General features: G+C 42.0%; 1 protein-coding gene across 2 annotated transcripts in view; it reads right to left on the reverse strand.

Moving 5' to 3' along the window:
* The window catches only part of EPHA4 (EPH receptor A4), a 161609-nt gene that overhangs the window by 78439 nt on the left and 59412 nt on the right, over positions 1–23758 (reverse strand). For both annotated transcript variants that reach the window (XM_017825571.1, XM_017825570.1), the window contains exon 3: positions 21966–22629. In XM_017825571.1, the coding sequence (XP_017681060.1) occupies positions 21966–22611 (646 nt within the window). In that variant the 5' untranslated portion in view covers positions 22612–22629. The remainder of the gene's footprint in view (positions 1–21965; positions 22630–23758) is intronic.

Here is a 23758-nt window from a genome sequence, read left to right on the forward strand (position 1 = left end):
TATCACCAACATCTGAATTGCATCTAAGATAGCTTAGAAGAGTGAGGTTTTAAAATGCTGTCGACAAGATGATCTGACACAAGTTAAATATGCTTGGGCATGCAAGACCATCCATTTGCAGCACATATTTTTCACTTTTCTGAAGATCCAAAATTCACACAGAGTAACCTTCACTTTCTACCTTCAGCCAAGACAGAAGACCCGAGGAAGAAATGTTTCCTTTTTTCTCTCTGCTTCTGTCAACTATCAGTGGATTCATGCCAAAATAGAAAAAAAAAAAAACCCTGCAAAACTTCACTGTCTTCCTGGTGTTCCTCTGACTGCCAAATTTCGTACAGTGAGGCACCTTATGACTACAGATGGATAATCTTCAGGAGCAGCCCCAGCAGCCACCTGTGGCCATCAGAGCCTTTTTCCCTGTGCCCACCCCACAGAAGGATTATTTGCACTCTGCCTTTGACCACCAAAACCAAGTTCACTGAGAATTTGTTAGGTTGCCCCAGCAAGAAGTCCTTCCAGGACCATCGTTTGCTTGAATTTTCATGCACTTTGTCACTCAATTACCAAAATCTTTATTAGCCTATCAAAAAGCCATAGGAGAGCCTGTACTGTCAAAAAACTAATGCTCAGATCAGCATATTAGCTTTCCACGTTCCTTATTTGTAATTACTTAGCGTTTTTTCTTGCCTGCATTCATTAAGAAATGTGAACTTAAATAAACAAACCCAGGATTTTTTAACAGAACCAAACCACGAAATTTGTACATAATCAAAACGTGAGGCAGTTAAGCAGAACAGAAGGAAACGTGCTGGCTGCAATGAATTAGTTATGGCATGTCTGATGTGCCAAGTTTATTTTCTAGACATATTTTTCCTATGTGAAGGTGCAGCCAAACAGCAGCCACTAATGGGTCAGTAAATCTCCACTGTGCCAGGCAGAGCCTCAAATACATGAGATCAGCAACTCACTTGGGGAAGAGGGGAGATGGTTATTTTGCTGTATTTTATTCTTATGCATTTGCTTGCTTGTGTTTTGTGAATGTGCCACTTAGGGCTGTTTTTTCAGTTGTGCCCAACTCATCGTGGGACATAAGCAATCTTTTAAAAGACCCCTATGAATCACTTCTGTCAACATTAAGTGGGTTTTGACATTGCAAACACTTAGTGACTTCAGTCTGAAATTCACAGTAATTTTAGGCCTTCAGAAGAATACGGAGTTTAAATATTTAACTAAAGGAGAGCAAATTCTAGACCTAAAGTAGATGCCTCCTACCGAGGTTGCCTTAAAGCAACAAGAAGGAAAGTCACTCCTACGTGGGAACAGTTACACTGGACTCATCCATGGCCTTAAAAACCAGCTCGCCAAGACCACTGGCAGAAGGCCCCCCAGGTCCATGGGGGTGAATCAGGAGCCCCTGCCCAGGCTGTGCTCTGCCAGCACCAGACAGCCACATGCACCCAAGAGAGGCCACGGACAAGAACTCCAGCAGGGCTCCTTCCCACCTCTGCTCGGGACCCTCTGGCAGGCACTGAAGAAGCCAAGTCCAGCAGACAGAACAGCTGCTCTGGGATATTAAAAGGTTTCCCAGAACTGCTGTTAAGGAGCAGCCTCAGCATCCAAATACTTCAATAGTTACCTGAACACTCACAGAGCTGCAGCTGACTCATAACCCAACTGCACTGGAAATTCTGCAACTGGGGAGTAAAGGTGCTGCCTCAGAGCTCCTCCGCCTTGTTACACACACAGAGCCCATGACAAAGAGCATTTGCAATTCAAAGCACTCATGGATTCAAGGTCAGAGTTTCCAAGTTTCAAGAATTCTTCATAAGTGCTAAGTCTAAAGTACGGATACCAACAGATTGATTTTTTAGCATCTATCTGAAGCAAGCAAAGATGAAGGCTATTATTAATTCAGCTTCTTGAGGGGTACTTCCCTGTCAGTGTGTGTTAGAGACTTGTTAAACAAAATGTTTTGCAGTAAATCACATGGAAATGTGAACTCAGCAAATGCCAGAGGCAATGACAGGAGGATATAAATGACAATCAGAAAGGCGTGTCCGGATGCTTGAGGTATGAGCCACGATAAAGTGCTTGTGAAATTTCACCTGCCTGGATTGGGACAGAGGTTGTGGCCTTTTGATAAAAAAAAAAAAAAAGGGAAAAAAGAAAAAAGAAAAAAAGGAAAAGAAAAAAAAATAAAAACACACAAACTCCAATGTGCTAATTAGAAAGTAAACTATATGTCTGAACAGACATCCAAATATTCCAGCCTCAGCAGGGAATAAAATCTACAAATTGTGGGAATTAGCCTGAATGAGACCTCACTAAATGGTTGCGGCAAAGTTGGAGAAAGACAGTGCAAGCCAACAGTTACTGCAAGCACCTCTTTAGTCAGTGGGAAGAGTGAATTCTTTTCACATAATCATTCATTTGCACTCATTCTGAAATATATTTAGCAGACCTCTGCTCACCTTCTCAGAGCTGCTTTTGACTTTTTAGAAAATATATGGAGCCGATAACAATCCTTGCAAATTTTGAGAAAGAAAAGCAGATAGACACATACCTTAGCTGATTAAATGTTGAACATTAACAACATCCAATACCCTCACCAACAGCTAGAGATGACTAACAAAGAGGAACATGAAATCACATTATTGCATTCAGCAAACCTACAGAAAATGCTACTTTTCACAGTCAAAAATAGCATACCTTACCAGCCCGGATTTGATCAGCCCATTTTGTCAGCAGTAAAAGCTGTTTTCTAGGCCATAGCGTTTTCCATTAATGCAATCTGATTTGCCACTGCTTTTTTAGAAAGCTAAGGTGAATGTGTGATATTGAGAGAGGGCAGTCGTTAATCCAGAAACAAAAGTCTGAAACTCCTCATGTAGGGCAAGGTCAAAGAACAGCTGGCTATGGAAAACCCCACACAGAGACTTGCACACCACGTTCCAGCTGGTATTCCCAGGAGCTCTGTACTAAGGATATTTTAAATAAACAGTAATATACTTCTCAACCAATGATTTAAAAAATGTGGAGATAATGACTTCTCATATGGCTTTATTACTGCTTGCACTTACAAATACGTCACCTGGGTAGTCTTATCTCCCACATTAGTTGATATTTAAGAAGTTCTGATTATTACTCACATTGTTCTGAGTGTTATATCTGTTCCTAGCAACTGAGAGAAGAAAACAAGCCAAATAAAACACAGTGGTATTTTTGAAGCCACAATATAATAGTTACCTAGAATAAAATCCTGCCTGCATGCTTCTAAAAACTGTGGTACCATATAGAAGTAGTGATGAAAGAGGTGGTGGCAGTTTTTGATAGAGACAACTATCATTCATAAGCTACCGGCAAACTAAACAAAAATTAACAAGCTCCATAAAGCAATTAAAATCCAAAGTGTAAAGTAGATGTAATGACTCAACAGCCTGATCACTGCTCTCATAAAACCACACTAATAAATGCATGGCCTGAGTCTCCTCACATTGACATCAACATAAAATCAAGTAGCAAATTGAAATTTTCCTCATTAGTGGAGTTTCACTGATAGAAAAGTTGTAAGGCAGTAGAAGCAGACCTGAGGGCTGCACACAGAGGAGACTCACAAGAAACCAGGTCTGTGCACCACCCTATATGTGAGTTTGGCTACATCAGGGGTCACTGTATGGCTATCAGCACTCCACTGCACAGTCTGCACACTCTGCATTGCTTTATCAATCCCACTCTCTAAAGACAATTAAGTGGGCACTGTCCACTCGCATCTTAGAGGCAAAGCACATTCCTCCTGGCAGCAAAAAAGCCTGGAATGATGGCCTAAATATTTTCCAGTGGGTTTTAAAAAAAAAAAAAAAAAAAAAAACAAGCCAAAAAAAACCCCCAACTAACCAAACAACCTCCACCCAACTGCAGAAGGGAACAAACACTATATAAACTCCTAATTTTTGCCTTTAAAAACCTGTCTCATTACTGGGTGGACAGCCCTGCTCCTTCCATCCCGCCCTCTGCACTGCCAATAGAATACTGCTTGCAATTTGTATGTGATTCAGACTTAGAAGATCATTCTCATTCTAGACTTGTACCCAGTTGAAAAGTTTCAAAGATGTTGTAAGATTCAATACAATAGAACAACTGTCCTTGGTCTCCCAGATAACAAGGCTTTTTTAGTGTTTAAAATAACCAATATGCATTCCATGCATATTTAACCACATCTTTGTATTGTTTCTTTATAAAGACAACTTTGGCCCTCACAAAGGAGGCTGTTCATGGTCTTAGGTAATGCAGAGGATATTAATTGGGCAATACCTCACACTTATTTTGGAATGCTAATTTGGACAGAGCCTGGCTCTCACTGCACTCACTGTCACTTGCTGACTCTTTAGAGGGGTGGCAGTGAATTAGGAGCACAACAGCACGTTTGTGAGGTGAATTTCAAGCATGCATGGGTGTCACAGTATGGCTTAAGCAGTGACCCCGAACCACCAGAGCTGACGGGTTGAGATTTAACATCTTAGTTTAGGTGGTAGAAGTCATTAGCAGTTTGGGATCAGCTTTTAACTTTGGATGGAGGAAGAGAGTTCAAAAATTAACTAGATACTCCCTGCCAATATCCATCATCAAGCCTCTGCCAGCAATGAAGCAGCTCTTATTCACTGCTTATGCAGCTCATATCAAACTTAGACCTCAAACTCAGGACATTAAAGAGTCCATGCTACATAGTAATTTGGGACACCACCTGCCTTTAGAAAATACAAGCAGGATGTTTAAGCAAATGAAAATGTCCATGAGCCAGAAACTTCCACAGCCTGTGTTTGAACAGAGGAGCTCAAAGCAGCCAAGGATTTGCATAGATGCGACTGCACCCTTCCCTTCTGCTCACCTGAATCCATTCCTGAGGCTGTGCCCTGAGCCATGCTTGGAGGAAGGCTGAGGAGGGAAAGTCAAGCATGGCTCAAACACCACCCTGCAGTACAAGGTACCCTCTGAAGATGGAGATTGCTCAAGGAGCCCGTGGCTCCAGGACTGAATGAGGCAGCCTCAGGCTTCTTCTGGTGTGTACTCATTGGCACTGGCTTCTCAGGGCCATAGATCCTACAGAGCCCTCAGCACTTGCCCTTGGGACTGCAGGTGCTGACTCAGCAAGGCTCTGGGCTCTTCAGGCTGAGAGCAGCCCTGTGAGAAAAGGCAGGGCTTTACAGCATTTCCAAATCCACTTTTTAGCAAAGCCTGGTCCAGAGCCCCACTCCTCCCCTCCCCTTCTGAACCAGAACTAGTGCTAGTCAACTTCCTGTGCTATCCCCTTAGCAGTTTAGGTACATCAATTTGCCTGACTTTGTCCCAGTAAAGCCAGCAGCAACTTACCGTGGCTTGCAATGTTACCTCCCCTTACGCTGCCTTAAGGCACCGCTGTGTTGCCTTTCCTCTCTCTCGAAATGAATCTTTGTTTAACCAACACGAAATTAAACGCAGAGAACCAGAAAGACCCTTCTTGCCTTTAAACACTTTCCACTGAGGACAGACAAATATTTTTGGTGACTGATATTTTTAAGGTTTGGGCAATCGCATGTGAGTTTACAAAAGACCCCTTTCAGATTTTGATTATTTATGTGCTTCTTTCTTACACAAATAGATGCACTGAAACAAAGACAGAGCTCTGACCCCAGCTGGGTGGCAAGCACCTTCCTTGCCTGACACTCACCCAGCCGTGAGCCATTGTGGCTCAGGTGAGGACTTTTGGCAATGCCACCTCCACTCAGCTGACACATCCTTTCTCACTGCTCCGTGAACGTCACTGCTGACCCCAGCCCTTATTTCCTGCTACTCCCTCCCTGTTGCAATGACATTCCCAGCACGAGCTTTAAATAACAGCCTGGGGTATAAAAGGAGTGACTAACTCTTTACATTTCCAGTCATAGGCAGTGCTCTCCTAACAGGCAAGAGCACTGACAAACCCTTCCTGCAAAACTCTATTTAGCAGACGTTTTTCCGTGGAAAGATGTTCATAATCATATCTTAGGACAATTAGAAACACAAATTGTTTTTACCTTTCTCCTCCCAGCCACTGGCTGGCGGTGCCCTTGAAGTACAAGCCAACACAGCCAACACAGACAGGTAGGACCAGCTGCTGCAGGGAGTGGGGCTGAGGCCCTGGGGGATGAGACCTCAGCTCAGCCTGCTGGGATTCAGCAGGATCGCTCTGCAAATGCAGGCTCAGGCAGGAACTGCTGGGTCAGAACTGGATGAAACTAAACAGATAAGAAAGCCTGACTTTTAAATGGGGAAGAGCATCCCAGTGGCCAAGGCAGGTGACAACCCAAGACCTGAATACGCTGCTCTCATAAGGGTTCAGTGCTCTTCAGACAGGAGTAACTGGACAGGTATAGGGAGCAAAGTCCCCACCTCACATGATAAAGTGAGGTCCTAATATGAAGCAGAGTCAGTGTAAATGTGTCATACTTTATTGCCCTGATATTGCAGACTCCCATGAGAGCATTACAATAGTCTTTAGGATTCTAAGAAACTTCAACATTTTGATACTAAAATCAGTAGGATCTCTCAGCTAAAAAATACACTTCCAGTTTTATTACAAACTTAAAACTTTGTGATTTGCTAGCATTCATATAATTCAAAGAACAGTTTCTCTGGCACTTCCCTAAGCTCAGGAATTTACACTAGCAAACAAAATGAGTGTTGTAGGTTGAAGTTACTCTTTGATCTGGTAAATAAACCCATAGTAAATTCAGGTTAAATTACAGTATTTAAATTTATGACATCTACAGTGCTGTAACAAGTTAGTGACAAATGCCAGTTTCATATAGAAAACATGTATTAACATGCACAAGGTACAAAAAAGAAAAATCAATTGGTTCTAACAGATGTATCAAAATGTACTTTGGCAGTTTTATGCAGTCTTTTATATGTATTTGTCAATACATTTGATTGCAGTTGCAGATACTATTAACAACCCACTATTACAAAGAAATTGCTAGTTTCATACCTGAAAAGTAAAATTTGCTTTACTGATACTTGTGTGTGCGCACTTACATGCATATTCAGCAATGTAGTCATTGTTATTCCTGAAATTTCATTTGCATGCAAAATACCTCTGGTGCAAATTACCAATAACATAAGGGAGCCCATGAAATGTTAAAGACTTCAAAGGATGAGAGAAAAAGTATTTGCATTTTGGGCCTGATCCAAAGCACATTAAAGTAAAGGGGAATCTTTCCATTGGCCGCAACAGATGTTCTGACTCGAGGAAGTTTTGATGCAAGTTATTGACATAACAGTAGACTAGCAAGACCACAAAATCCACTATCTGAAGAAACCGAAAGTCAACTTTGCTAAATACTGATTTACTGCTTTTCATCATGGCAGTTGTCTCTCAGTTTCTCCCAGGACAGTCTTTGCTGCCTCTCCTGTCGTCCTCAGCACATCTTTCTGTTCAATAACCCACATTCATTCCAGCTTTTACACCTACACTTTCTTTTCTCTTGTTCATGGCTTTTAAATTCTCTCAGTCTGCAGAATACTGAGAAACTTCCTAATACTGTTTAATTGCACAAAAGTGACATAGGAGACAAGTATCTATACAGGTCAACATAAAAACTGTCAAAATCTGGTTTGATAGATCGCTACCTATAGAGTATGCAGATATCAACTGCTTTCAGTCTTTAAAAAACTCCTAGTGGGTCTCATAACAAAAGTAAACTGCTAGCTGCTCTCATCTCTTTGAGAATAATCAGCTTAATCAATGTTACTTCAGCAATCTCTGCTCTACTCTATCAATGTTTTACTGCAACTTTTCATATCACATGAACATGCCTTCTATACCAGGGCAGAAAAAACCTGTTCACATAAAGGACAGGAAGCACAGTGTGGTAAATGAAAACAAGTGACTGGACTTGTAACAGTGCAGGTACCACGTAGAGAAATAACAACAAGTTTATTTAAATAAGCTTGAATAATTTATTCCTTTTAGGAAGGAACATTTTTCCTGGCATGACCCAAAAAGAAATGAACTAGTAAAAGGAGCATTTCTCTAGCACAAACGTTATTAACAAATGCCATAGCTATTCTAGGTGTGTCACCAGTAAGCAAAATCAAACCCGCTGCAATAAAACCAAAAAAAAAAAAAATGTATTAGGACATAGAGTACATTTTTCTTCCACTCTATACTTCAGAATCATAAGGACTCCTCATATTTCACGGTAAAAGGTTTTATTTCTTGGTTCCTGCAGCTCAAGTAATGATATCGTAATTCAAAGGTGGTGTAAGGCTCACTATAGCTCTGACCTCGTAAACAATTTTAATATCCCTTCTCCGCATCTCAACAGATATAGGACTGCACCTGAGCTGCCAATATCTCCTCAGTAGTTACCTGTTTATTCACCTTTTAAGTGAGCACACGTGCTGCACATTAAAACCAACCTGGATGCAAAGAGAAGGCTTCCATCTGTATGAAAGGGCCGTCTTTCAACAAATATCTCAGGTGCATGGGAGGAAATGCAAAATTAAGCCAAAACACAGCACAGACCCACAAAGCAAGGCACACAGCACCACACCTGCTATGTGCATCTACTCTGGGCCACTTGAAGTGTCAGAGATAGTGTGCTGCTCCTGAGTGATGGGAGCCGTTCTGCTGCAAACAGGGGTGGAGGGAGAACCCAGGCAGAAGCAGCATTTGTGCTCCTCTTTCCCGGTGAGCCACTAACAGGCAAAGCTCTTCAAGGCTACTCCACAGCACCCCTGTCACACTGCATCATTACAACAGGCTCAGATAAGGACGGGCACCAAGGCCAGCAAAACAAACCAGCTTCAAAGCTCTTATGTAGAGCCAGGATATGTTGGAAAAGCCACGGCCCGTTCAGTGTCCCTCTGCAAAGGACTGGAACAAACTGATAGAGGGGTATCCAAGATGCCTAAGGAATGTTCTGTTTAGCTGAAACTAGCTGGTTAAACTGGAAAACTGAAAGGCACAGCAAGAGCTTAGCAGCCAAAAGACCTCTTCAGACTGAAACAGTTTCTCCTGAAGGAAAGAGGTCAGGAGACAGTATGATCAAGTCTCTGTTTCTAGGTCAGACCTCAAGAGCTACGTTTCTGCTGTAAGACAATGGGCATCCGATAACAACTGTACAAGAGCACTTACCACAAGAGATGAGGATGGAGATGATCCCAGTTAGTCTATTCCCCAGCCCCACAGGAGGATAACCTGTACTTAAACAATGCTACTAGATGTCTAACTTCGAAAATTCTCTGATACAGAGATTCCCCCACATCCCTGGGCAATCTGCACTGGCATTTAAGATCTCTGTAATTATGAATTTATTTTTTTTTAACGTGGGTCTTGCCTAATCTTCTGGTTTTGCATTTTAAGCCCGTTATTTCCTGCCATGTTATCACCTCCATTTTTACAGCCACCTTCTACACACTTCTGGTTAAAGAAGAAAGGTAAGAGATATTTCAAGATATCTTCAAATTTAAGCAAGTCCAACCTTTGAACACCTAAAAGTGAGCTGGACAGAAAGCACTAACACAGGCAAAAGATGCCTTAGTCTCTTAAGCCTGCTTAAAGGCTACAAATCCATCAATCAAGGTCTGGACTAGTTAAAAACCCACTGCCTAGTATTTCAATCATTTCCTTCTGGAATAAGGCCAAAATACACTTGTGGATGTGAATAGGTAAAACAGAATCCACTACTTTGTGAAAAACCTCTAAGGAACAAATTGAAAAGTGCTCTCAAAAATTTATTTCCCCTTACCACATGTACTTATTTGTTATCGAAGCTCTGCCTGCAAGATTCACGATGCTGTGCTCAGGGCAATAAACAATTTATTTTGAGAAACCATGTACAGACTGAATGAAGATATAGAAATTACAATCTAACACAGAAGGAGGCAGGTCAGATCAACACTGGGATATCTAGATAGTATCTCTATAGAGCATCAGCAATGCTTAATAAATTTAAATTTATACCACACTTCTGGCTCTTCAGAAGGTTTTAACATAAAAAACTGCAACAAAAAAGTATCTGGCAAAGGACAGAGGTTATTTTCCAAAAATAGTTGTGAGGTATGATTTTCTTTTTCATTAGCACGATTCATCCATAGCCTCATTACGTGGCTTACAACTTCCCTTCAAAAAAAATCAGTGAGAGCAGTGGCATCAATCAGGTCTAGGTCTCTAGACTGTGGAAAAACTCCTGGGCGATATTAAGAGCCTTCTTCTGATTCCTGCCAACACTATGGCATGGGAAAGGAGGAGCTTTCATCCTTTTAATAAAGAACTGTAGGTAAGTTGTCAGAGAATCTTCATATTCATTTCAGATTGTTTTATAATGGGCAAATTCTGCCCTCCTCTATACTCTGACAACCCCTACTAACTCTGAGTGACACAGGTATAGTATTTGACCTAATTGCATTTTAAAGCCCAAATAAGCTTCTTGCATTCTAAACTGAGACAGACAACTTTTTTTCTTTGCCCTACCCACAAGTCCCTGTGACACAATACTTCTGACACATTGCAAATTTCTGAAGTATTATTCCTTCCAAACAAATATCTTCCTTGTTATTTAGCCGGGCTGAAGGGCAGTTCACCATCATTTATGGCAGAGGCACAGAGAGGAGGGAATAGCAATTACTCAGCATTTGTTAAAGCGACGGCCTCACCTCTAATAATTGCACAGTCACATTTCTTTCCACAGGGTCAACGAGAACTCCGGAAGGGAGACTTGCTGATTGACACAAATATGTTTGTATTTCAAAGGGCAAACTACAAAGTCAAATACAAGGCAATGTTTGCACAAGAGTTAACTCTGTCATTCGGCATTCTCAAAGAGCTCAACAATCCCACGGAAAAACGTCTCTCCTTTGCTACAGTACATTTTTAACTCAAACTTTAATACAGGTGTATGGAGAGGTCAAATTAGCATGATTGCTGCAGAAGGCTAGCTAAGCACACAACCACAGGAAAGAGGAGTTAGTGGTGACCTTTAAAGAAGCAGAGCAATACAGTGGGCAGAGCTCCTGCCCCCCAGCATCCCCACAGTGAACTGGCAGCAGCTGAACACTCAGCACAAGTTAGAGCAACATGGTTCTCTAACTCCATAGACAGACAAACCAATGTCCAACCAAACAGGAAAGACAGAGAGATCTCCTTCTGCACACTCTCATACTCCAGTCACAGTTCATCTTGAACTAAAAGGACCAGCTCTGCACAGTCACCGTCCCAGTGCAGACTAATGGGAAGGAGATGAGATAATAAGGCCAAATACTACCCTTGGGAGTGCACCACTCCTGTTAAGACAAGGGCAGTTCCCTGCAGTGCTGGATCAGCCCCATGGTGCCCCTCCACCAGCCTCAATCACAGCCAATGCTGCTCTTTCACAGTGGACAAGATCTCCTCCCCTCTCTGGAGCCAGCTGCCCTCCTTGAAATTGCTGCAGTCACGCTCCTTCCCCTTCTGCTGCGGGTGACTGTAGGTGGATTTTGTTCTCTTCTCTCACAAATTAAAGAATCCTAAAACTATAAACACATCCTTTCACAGTGCCCACAACCCTTTGAGCTCACTTTCCCAAGCTATTGGGTGTGTTGAATTCAAGGTTACCAAGAACATTAATTCTGGGCATACTGAAACTGGGCACTGAGAGCATGTCTTCAAAGAGCCACTGAGAACTTTAAGGTGAATCAACTAAATGGATAAAGGATCTGCACATGGGTAGATTCAGCAAAAAAGGATGGAAATAGTCTTGTGGGTAATTAGTGATGTACCTTAAGTTATGCTCACTGACGTCACTCCTTTAGTTGATTGCTTTCAACTTTCCTCCCCACACAGACAGGCCTTTGAACCTCAAAGCATTACAAAACTGTGTACATTATCAGCCACGTCTATATGCATGTGTGTTGTACTCAGCACCCACTGAACTGTCTTGTCCAGCCTAAAGTATTGGATCCAGTATTTTCATCTTGTATGAATTTTTGGAAGTAGTCCAAATTTGGGTAGCCTGACAGAAGTACATCTGGGAATAGCACAGCACAGTTTCTAATGTGCCATGGGAATGACTTCAGCAACAAACCTCAGAAAAAGTTCCTTCACATTAAGTGTAACTATTGCTACTCTGAGATTAAACATTACCTGGAAATTACTCTCATTAAGCAGAGTCCTTGATTAATGAGCAGGTGGAGTGCACATAGGGACCTGGTCCTGATTTCAGCTGTCTTATTAGCTCTACCCTGGACACTACTGATCACCACAAAAATAAATGAGGAAATCCAAGAACTAATTACAAGTGGACAAAATGTGTCAACCTAATAACTGTGTTACGGGACTTCAGAGATTAAGGGAAGGCTGGCAGATGTGCAAGATGCAAACACCAAAGCCACTAAAAAGAAACAGCAACAGAACTCTGTTATCTTCTCGCGTCTCTGGTGTGCGAGACCGCAGGAAGCCTCCCAAGAAAGTCTCCATTTCAGAACAGCTCCACAGCCATCTTGATTACTGCAATCATTTGTTCATTATTTTAACACTGATGGCCACAGGAGGAACCTTCAATGCTTCCCCTCACTCCCAATCCCACAAGCAGGGGCTATCTCTCCCACCAGGGCACAGACACTGAGAACTGCCCCAAGGCCCCAGGGAGGCCAGCATCAGGGAGCAGGAGTTTGGCAACCAGAAAGCCAAGGACAAGAGAGAGCATCCCACCTGGTGCTCCTGGAAGGTGCTGCTGCAGGTGTGCAGGCACCCAGGCTGGGGCTGCAGACCACACATGGGGAAGTCAGAACCATCTTCTTCAGTTTGTTGGCAAACACAGCTGTATCTAAGCATCTCCTGCTATACTTATCCAGCAGCCACTGCCCCCAAGGTGTGAAACAGCAGGGACTGCCCACACACCTTTTTAATTTGTGTTTACTTGTCTCTTAAAAAAGCCCAAAGAAATCTTCTACACACACCAGCTAAGTACAACAAAACCGAATACTCCAGCATCAGAAGGAGTTCAGCCAACTTGTGCCCTACAACTGATCTCCTATTTCTCCCTACACTTTCCTTCTAATCCTGTTTATAATTACACAAGCTGTCTGATCTTTCCAAAGCTATCAACTCCCTCAAATCCATTTTCAAATTGCCATCCTTGAAAGAGCCTGGGCACTGGATCAACCAGTCTCAGCTTGACACAACCCATGCCACTATTGATGGCTCCCCGGAAATGCAGGGGTGCAGCTGGCCAGACCCCGAGCAAGGGTTGCCCAGCCCCAGCAGAGAAGAGGCGAGGGGAAGGTATTGATCCGGTCCTTTTAACATGCTAATTTGCCCATTGGCTGCTTCAGTCATTGCTAGGCTGGACACTTCAAAAGGAAACTGTTTTCAAAGCAGCGATGTCTTTTTCAACAGCAGAAAACAAAACTGAAAACAAATGAATTCAAGCCCCAAGTTCACAGAAGCTCTGGTTGGTATTTTTCAGCTCTCCAGACAGAAATGTTTGATGTATGGAAAGACAGACTTGTTAATTAGGGCTATTAAAATGTGGCCTGGCAAAAAGCCTCTGAGATTTAAAATAAGAAAATCCACACCCTCTAAGTGCACACTTTATTAATATAAAGATAGCTTGTATTAGTATCGAAAAAATTCAGCCATAATATCTTGAAGTGTTCCATTGATTCCCACACACACACACACTTCACAGAAGAATAAAATGTAGTTAAAATTAAATTTCTGTAATTCAATTTCTGTAATTCAGCATCAACACTGGAACACATTTTGGCCTTTCTTAGCATTGATAATGGGGAAAATAAAGGCAGTTGTTCAATCCCTTCAACCGCTGAGAACACACGATGAAGGCCAGACAAAACCCTCAGTGTGACAGAGACATTATTAAAGTATTTCAGAAAGCAGCAGCATTATTGACTAACGCCTTTGCTACCAACACACAGTTTTCAATCACTGGCTAAATACAATGTGAGGAATTGATACAATGGCAGGATTTAATTACTGGTCTGTGGAAGCACTAAAATATGTTACATCACAAGTTGTGCAGATAGAACAGAAATCAATTCAGTGTTTCATGTCCGTGTTTGTGGCTCCTATCACGCTCCTAGTAAAACTTGAGGTAACCTGTGAAAACCAGGAGTGTTCTCCAAGCTAAGGGAGATAATGAGTAGTAGCTCTGACTTTCAAAGTGTAAAGAGACGAAAACTTGAATTTCCCTCCAAGTATGTCTTTATTTCCAAGGCTAAAGTCAGCCTTGCTTGGCAAGCAGAAGACCTGAACCCAGATGCAGCAAGAGCCTAAGTTACCAAGCTCAGTCTAGTCCTTCTCCTCTGGACCCTGACCTGAGACAGCCACAGCCCATCGAGCCTGGTGCCAGCTACACCAGCAGCACCAGCTGCATTCCTCCATGCCCACCTGCCCTGGTACAGGAAGGAATTCGGGATGCTGCTGACCTCTAACCCCTGGCTGCAGGGGACAAAAAAGCTGCAGGAGAGAGTAGGCAAATGGGGAGAGCTGACTGTCAACCTGACATTGGTTCTGGAGGAGACAGCAGCATCAGAGCAAACTCATTCACAGAAACAAGGCATGAAGAGATAACACTAGAAAATATGAGCAAAATGGAACTTGCTTCCTTGCCACTAAATTGTCAGCTTTATGGGACTTCATGCTGAACAGTATGAAAAAAAATCCAATTTGCTTTGAAGCACATTAGTCTAACATCCTAATTATTGTTTACATTGCCATTTGCCTTCTATTAAGAATTGAATAATTACCCAGCGCTCCATAGTTTAAAAATACAAGCAAACAGGATTATCTGGGTAATTAAGACACTGTACTGCAGCTTTGTAGTGTGGCTGTACAAAGCATTCACACATACAAGCAGAAGCAATAGTTATTGATCTCCTTAGTTCAAATAATGTTTCAGGGAGCTCCAGCAGGTAAGATGGGTCCCTCATTAGAGAAAGGTGACCAATTGCTTTTGAGGAGTGAGGAGGGGACACAGGACACTAGAGTCAGTCTTCCCTCTGGTCTTATCTCAACCACAGACATCCTGCATGGCTCTGGGAAGGTTCCCTAGTCTTCCCTCCTCCAGGTGCTGCAGCACAAGAGCATCCCTCCTCCTCTTCCTCCTGCCCAGGACCCCACCTTTGCTCAGGCTGCAGAAACCGCCGCCTCTCCGCAGCCTGAGCCATGCAGCACCACACCCCCAGTGAATCCAAGGCCTGTTTTCCCAGCACACCTCTTTCACTGAGTTTGTATAGATTAATAATAGTGAGATTGAACCCCACCCATCTAAGGAAAAAATAAAAAGCAAACCAGCAAATGGAGTGTTTTCTAGGCATCCATGACTAAATGAGCCAAAGCAAATACCAACTGTACAGCATAGTTTTTTTTTCCCCCCCTCCTTTTTTCCTCCAAACCTTAATAGCCCATCCATATTGTACTTTAAACAGCATGACCTCCCCTTCTGGGTGACTATTAGGACAAAAGCAAAGTTTTTGCACGTTCCTTTGTTATTTTAAAGAGCCTTTCCTCCATTTAATTATGCCACCAGGTTTCACACTGCGCAGTTTACTACCCCTGTGAAATTACCTTCAAGTTAAACACTAATTGGACATCCAACAAAAACGAAAACTCCCCACAACCATGTTTTTCCTTCTGGTTTCTTATAGGATGTAGCCCCAACACGATTGGGGTCCCAATTTCATACCACTGATTTATAAAGACACAAAATGAAAACCAGTACTTTAAAGAAATACAGTACATTCATGCAGCATGTGTTCTAACTTATATCAATAAACCTTTCAACAAATCCATTCTGAACAAGCCTGTGTTTTGGGAGCATTTAATGAGCCTCAGCTTTATTTCAAGCCAAAGGCAATTTTAAGTAAAGTTGAAATAAAGCAAAGTTAAAAAGAAAAGAAAGCCACTAAAACCAAAAATAAAATAAAATATGGGTTCTCGTATAATCATGAGGCTTAAGAAAGCAGAACTTTTCTCACAGATTATTTTCTTTCAATAAATAAAGACAGCAGAGCATTTCTGCATGTTTACTTACCCAAGTGCCGGGAGCCCCTTTTCACCACACTATAACCGTGGGCCAAGGCCACTTCTGCAGCCTGTAGAGCAAAGGGAAGGGCACTAGACCAGGCCTGAGCAGGTCCTTGGTACAAAGCAGAAAAAGCATCCAGAGAAAGTGTAATGCTTTTTTATGCACGTGTGTGCACAGAAGGGATCCCACCTCCTGAACCTGGTCATCCCCCAGCTGAGGATGCAGCTATAGAAGGGCTTTGTGATGGAGAACATATAGAGGAGATGACACACAAGAACCTGCAGCCCCACCAGGCACAAGAAGCAGCACTTCTATACCCCAGCCATCATTCTGCAGAGAAGCCAGGGTTTTGGAGCACAGCACTCTCCCACAGGCTGGCTTGAAGCTGCAGTTTGGGGCAAGAGTGACAGTCAGCCATAGTCAAGAGGAGACTTCAAGACATGAGGAGCACACTGTGCAAATATTACACTATCTCTTAAACAAAGAGATTAAAAAAAAAAATAAAACCAGAATCCATTTGCATAAAATCCAAATCTTTGAGCTCTGCATAAACAGAAGGAGATTTTGGCTGGCTTTTCCAAAGGAAGCTCTTATCTCCTTTGTGAAGTGGGGAAATGGGTGTGCTACTTTGCATGAGGGTGTATACAAAAGATGTAAATGAGGAATTTGCTGCATGCAAAAGGCAAAGCTGGCGACAGCTGCCAATCCCCATTCACAGGGAGAGCCTCCCTAGTCTCTAGCAGGAGGAAGGAGAAGGGAACCAACATGTTTGCTTCCCAGGGAGGTGAAGCAGGCTCTGAATATTCATAAAATGGCCATTTAGTCATGGGAGTGTTAATTGTCTCTGATTCACAAAACTGTGTGACCTCACCTGCTCCCTGCAATATTTGAAAAGGATGTGGCATAATGGAACGAAACCAGATAAGATATTTATCTCACAAGTTTGGGGGGCTTTTTAATGCAGTCTCAAAAGACCTTAGTGTATGATGAGCATTTCTTTAATCACTTCTCACAGGCACAATAAAGACCAAGCTCAGTGGAGCATATTATTAGACAGATAATAACCCTTACCCAGCCAAGATCTAAATACCAAACTCATCGCACACAAGATGAGCTGTCTGGAAAGTGTTGTTCTGCCTTTTTTTTTTTCCCCCTATAAGAACACACACAAAAAACAGAAGATGGGCTGTAAGTCCCACAAAAGACTACGCGGACCTACCATGAAATTCATACCACCACAACAGCTCATCTGGCTTTCATTCTGAGGATCGTGCTTTTTACCAGTAATACACAGAATAAGGACCAGATATTGCTCCCCTGGGTACTAGCAGAAATTTTGTCAGGAATTCAGAAGGAAGCAGTCCCAGCCCTTCTCCAAGCAACACATGAAGGGACAATTGCAGCTTGACTTCTGAGGAGGCCAGGCAGGAGAAAAGCAATAGAGAGCCTGCAGTGACATTTAAATGGAGATTTTTGAAATGCACCAGGTGGTACAAAAAAAAAATAAATAAATTCACAGAGGGAGGAACCCTTGGAAGGTCTATTGAGCTACATGAGAACATAACATAACCAAATCAGCAGAGAAGAGAACCAACTAAATTTGGTTCAGACAGACTGTGTTTCAGTATCGCTCCCAGGCCCCGCCTGGTAGCTTCAGTCTTCTCAGCTCCTTTTAAAACATAACATGTTGAGTCTATGCATTTTTTTTCCCCTCTGCCAAAAATAATCAACCTGAAAAAAAAATCCTTCTGAAACCTCAAATCTGCACAGTCTTAGTCACCCTTCTGATTACCCTTTTGTGCAGCCAGACTGTACATCAGTGCTATTCTGACAAAAAAAGTTATCTATGACTAAAATGGGAAAGTACACACAAATTATTTTACTTCCCCACCCCTACAAAACCCACCATCCAAAAATCTTATCACAGAAAAACATATAATTAGACTGCACCCTTCTGATGTAAACTGAACTGCTGCTTTCAATGATCACAGCCACTCTTCAAAGCCTCTGAGATAAAAAGAATCTTATCATTCAAATTATTACTTCTTAGGGATGCTCTTATCAAAGTTCGAAGGAAAATTCTAAAAACAGCAGTGATATGAAACCAGGACTGAGCCATATTTTAAATGACACTAGATTTTCTGCCAATTGGCCAATTCACAACTCAGAAAAAGCAAGTGTAGATGAAGACAAAGCTGTTGGCTCTCATAACCTTTACAGTATCACAGTAAAAATCTCAACTGTCTCACATATTTATACTAAATGGCAGGTCTAAAATTGAGATTTGTAATTTCACAGCATCAAAATCATCACAGATGGCTACAGTCTATTGCTTCTTTAATCTGTCTTTTCTCCCTTCCTGCTTGTTTCCCCCCCCTCCTTTGAGTAAGAAAGATACGTGTTTTATCATAAGGAAATCATAACTAAATCCAAACCACATTATATTAATGTGTAACAAAACAATTTACATAACAATGATGAGTACAAGAGAAGTTGAAAATTACTTTATGTCTCAGCTTTGCCCTAAAGCACTAATTGCCTTAGCCTTGAGATGTGACACTAGTTGAGATAGTCATGTTCCATCAACATTATTCCACATTTATGCTCTCCTAAGTGGACAGCCATTAACACAGAACATTTGAGGGAGAATAAACAGTAACAGAAAATTAAAAAAAAAAAACAAAAAACAACAGCAAACTGGAATTATTTTTTTTTTGCATTAGGTTCACAGCTACAAGTGCATCTGCAAGCAAAGAATCAGTGCTCACCTAATATTTCTACTGATCAGGACAAATTTTGTAGAACCACTGCCATGACACACCTTTGAAGCTTCCCAAATAAATATGGATTAAATACTTATCTCCTTTTCCTTCCTGCCCTGGGTTTTTGCATATGTGCATACCCATGCACTTATGTATGTTCAGTAAGACAATCATCATCAATAAAATCAGCTGGAGAAAAAAATTAGCAGTCAGAGGAAGGACAGTTTTTTGTCATCATATTCAAACACCTCCATACCACCGACACAATTTTTTAAAAATCCCATTCAAGGTCAGAAAGTCATTAACTCCTACTACAGGAATAACTTTAGATGTGAAGTGGCTTTCCATTATGCTTCCCACACACACATCAGAAATTAAGCAAAAGCATCTCAAGGAAAATGCATTATTTAAAAATCAGGAGATTGAATGAACTTGAAGCAGCTCATAGGACAACCCAAGTGCCAGCTGGTCTGCCCCAGCACTGTATGGCAGGGAGCAGGTCTCAGGAGAAGACACGGAATTCCAACATCAACTGTGGATCTCCCGACAAGTGCAACTGGCCTGAACTATTTCTGCCCACTGAGCTTTTGTCAAACATTTAAGATCTTAATCAACCCTAACTCTGACCCTAGGATCACAAGGGAAGATGGATGAGGAAACGGACAACCTCTGACCTTTCCTTGTATTTGTTCTGCCACACCAACCTACCGAAAAACAATTGAGGTGGAACCTGCTCACCAGCTCCAGTCCCAGACCAGCACCCTTTTACAGACTTTCCCAAACTCAAACTCTCTCCCCTACCCCCAGTCCTCTGTACCAAAACCACAGGAATCCTCCTCACTTCATCCTCCTCCCTTCCAAAAACCTGTCAGAGCAGAACATTTGCTAAACGATGAAGTTAAGAGGGGAAAGAAAAGGGGAAACCTCATTCAATGATGTCAAAGGCCAAACTGCTTTAACAGCCTCACTGGAAACCAGAGAGGAGCTGCACAGTTCCAGTGAGCTTCATGAATTCACCAAGAGGAACTTCCCAGTAAACTGTTCTGGCTGGAGAATGGCAAGTGTGAGAAAAGGAAACCACAAATAACCACTGATGAAATGGGTTTAGCACTTTCAAATTATGTGCTGGCTGGAATACTCTCAAAGTGACTAGCACAGACCAACTTCACTCTGGAGAGCCCAAGAGACAGAATGTTCCTATTGCCTTTGTCTATATGGCATCACCTGATCTTCCTGTTAATTGGGAAACAGAAAATTGGGTTTCCTAAGCCCAAACTTGCTCAGGTGCAGCTGAGACCCCTTAGGTAAGCTGACATTCATCTCTAAGGTCTAGTCCAACACTAGAAAAATAAATTCAAAATGCATGTCAGTATAATCACTGCCCACCAGTAAAACCTCAAGAGATTTCCCCTCAACAACACAGGATTTGTTAGGCAATTAGCTCATCACGTCTGGGCCACTGACGCTGAAAAATGGTAGATCTGTGTCAATCAGAGTGACCCAGTGCTGACCTAATAGGCCTTTAGGAGAAAGCAGAATAATCCCTGTGCAATAAACCAAGATGTGCTCCTCCATTCACTTCCTCCTCTCAGAAGCCAGGCTGTAAATGTGTCGAGAAGCTTTGCCCAGAAGTTATTGAGCTATTAAGAGAGTAACAGTATCTCCACAGCCACCAAGGGCTCTCCTCACATCACCCAGTCAGTACCACAGCCATAGGTTCACACATCTCACAATAAACAGGTTTTCAAGTTTCCATCTCACTGGATTAAAAAAAGAAACCAAATATTAAAAAAAAAAAAAAAAAAAAAGAAAAAACCTGACTAATTTACCCCATAGAGGATGCCCTGTCATTGTGCTGCTCATCTTTCAGTTCTCTGTACAGCCCACACCAATTTTATTGCCACTATATCATACCTAAGCTTTTGTCATATAGCAAAAACTCTAGAAATTAAGACTGAAATTTACACTTAGTGCTTCTTTCCTAACAAAGCTTAATTTCAACACATATTGCTGAACTTCATATTGACTGTAGATTAGTGTTCAAAAGAAATCAAGACATTCAAAAGACACCATTCTCTTAGGAGTCCAGCCCAAGAGCTGTCAGTTACTTGCCTCGCTAACTTGTGCTTAGTCTCAAGATCAAAAAAATGACCTCATGAAAAGCACACCAAGAAGATGTAAGGCAATTGGCTCCAAAAAACCTTTTCTAAAAACATGGTTCCAAATCCCCTAAGGAGCTGAGCACCTTCAATTCAGCACCAGGCAAAATTAAGCTCACTGACCTGTGCAAGCATCCATTTAAGTCTGATCTTAATTTATGCTTACATGAGCAAGAGTTTAGAAGCAGAGGCTAAAGATATTTTATTTATAAACTCCCTTCTCTCTCTTCCCTAATCTTTTACAACTTCTTTTTCCAGAAAAGGGAGGTGTAGAGAATATAGGTATTGAGGTTTTTTCTTTTAGGAGAATCTGTCTTTTATACAGACTTTAATCCACAATTCTGCAGCACACAGGATGGTCTGTGTGTGTGTGTGGGAGGGTGGGGTGGAGACTTCTAGCATTTCTAAGAGTATCCTAGCACCTCTATTATTTAACTGACAATAGAGACTCTCTGAGAAATGAAAATATTTAACAAAGGCAGCAGTGTCAAATATCAAAGGGTATTTAGTGCTAAAAATTTGCGACAAGTAAAACACCAAAGACTTCCACTTCCCAAAGCAGGAAAGTAATCCAGCTAAAACTCCTGTCCCTGCCTCCCAGACTGGTTCTTAACCCACTGCATTATCCAAAGGAGACTTTGCCAGAATTTCCTGTGCTTAACAAAGTTCACTTGAAAGATTTGTCTCTTCAAACAACGGTAGCTCAACTGCACTGTTATGTAGTCATTCACATTTCAGTGACTATCATGAGCCAAATAAAATTTAGGCACCTGCTAGAAAATGTGTTTCACCTTCTGCCTATTATGGCACTATCATTTGTTTTACATTATGTAATTCTTAGCCTTGCCACCTGGAGCTATTGGACTTCTTCATTAAACCCCTCTGTCCCACCAAATCCCATGTGGCTGTTAATTACTGGCTTTACTCCATTTACTCTCATCTCTGATTCAATTATGCATTCAACTAAGCCCTAATGAAGAGTACAATATGGCTCATCCTACCTTGGCATTCACCATTGCGTTCTTCATAGCCAGCATTGCACAGACAGTTGCCAATGGGCACCAGCCATTCGCCATCTGCCCCACAGTACATTTTTGGCACATCCTTCTCTTCTGAGTTGTTGACACAGGAGCCACGAACCTCCACCAGAGAGGATGTATCAGCCCCAGTAATGGTGTCTGGAAACTGTGCCAGGTTCCGAACTGTCAACGGGCACTTCTTATAGAAGACACGAACAGAGACCAAAGCAATGCAGGCACCGACATCCTGAAAAGCCAAATAAAACCCTTTCTTGCTGAGTGGTCCTACATCCCGTATCTCTGTATTCAGCTTCATGATCCTGTCTCCAATGTCCACCTGGGTGAAGCTCTCATCAGCAGCAATGGTATCGATCTTGGCAAACTGGCTCTCTCGAATAAAACGCTCCTTATCATTGTTTGATTCATAGTAATAAAGGTTGAAAGTCTCTTTGCAAGTTCCCATGACGCCCGGCAGGCTGTTGCAGTCTCTGAGTGTGAACTTGATTTCAATATATACCCTTTGAGCCCCCTCACGGGGAATCCAGTCAGTTCGTAGCCAATTATTCTGACTGGGCTCCATCACATTGCAGACTTGATAGGTGCGGATCGGAGTGTTCTTCTCATCCATAATGCTTACTTCCTCCCACTGCAGAGAGGAAAAGGGGAAGAAAAAGATATATCTGTATTAAAAGGAACAACTGAGCTTCACAGCAAACAATCTGCACTTCTTCCATTAAAGGGAAACAAACAAACAGAGAAACAAAAACAAACTAGCAGACCCAGTCATAGCCAGGACCTCAACTACTTGGACATTAAAGGAAGAATCTGTTCAGGAGAAACGAGTTCCAAATCCAGTAATGCCTCGAGGAGCAAACATGTTTTAAAGGCCCTCTGAACCAATCCAAGAATGCTCCATCAACTGACTAGGTTTATTTGCACTACAATTCAGTCCACAGGACCCTGCTTAGATTAGGGCTACATACAGGACTTCACAGACTCCCAGTGTAGAACTGGCCTGCAGTGTTTTCTCTGCAGTGGATAACATGTGGACTCTGTCTTGTACGTGGGAATATCCAACGCTGACATAGCATGACTTGGTCACACAAAAAACACAAGACAGGGAGAATAACATCCACATTTCTGGCATCACTATCACATAGTTTAAAAATTCTCAAGCCAACTCTTATTATTTCTTTAAGCTGCCAACTCCTTTCCTGGGCTACCCGTATCCCAGACACTCAGCAAACAGTCTTTACTTCAGAGCTGGGCAGAAATAGCTGTCTACAGAGAACTGGGTCCTTGATTTGGTGGCACTTAGAGAAGGAACAACAGGTAAAGAGACAACAGCATCAGTTTACCAGCAACGCTACCATAACTTCATTATCCAAACAGAGTTTATTACTAGTGGGAAGGCAGAAAAAGAAGGAATATTACATATCTTTCTCTGGAGGAAACGTCAGGAAACAGCTACATCATATCATCAAAAACCCAAAAAAGTTAACAGAGAGGTAAAGTGCTGAAAGATCAGGGTAGGTTGCATGCTTCAAAACTGTTACACCCCTCAAATCAAGTTCAGATATCTTCAGAAGTGCCAAACTAACAGGCAATGTGACTATGAAACAACAACAATACGTGTAATCCAAGGAGGGTATGGAAAGAAGAGATTCATGAGTTCAGCATGATGAACTTAGAAAAGGAAAGCACACATACTCAACAGTTCTGAAAAAAAATTGGTTTAAGTATTATCAGAAACAGAAGAAAGTTTATCACAGTGC

The sequence above is a fragment of the Lepidothrix coronata genome, unplaced genomic scaffold, assembly GCF_001604755.1.
Source record: "Lepidothrix coronata isolate B3197 unplaced genomic scaffold, Lepidothrix_coronata-1.0 Scaffold120, whole genome shotgun sequence".
Taxonomy (NCBI): domain Eukaryota; kingdom Metazoa; phylum Chordata; class Aves; order Passeriformes; family Pipridae; genus Lepidothrix; species Lepidothrix coronata.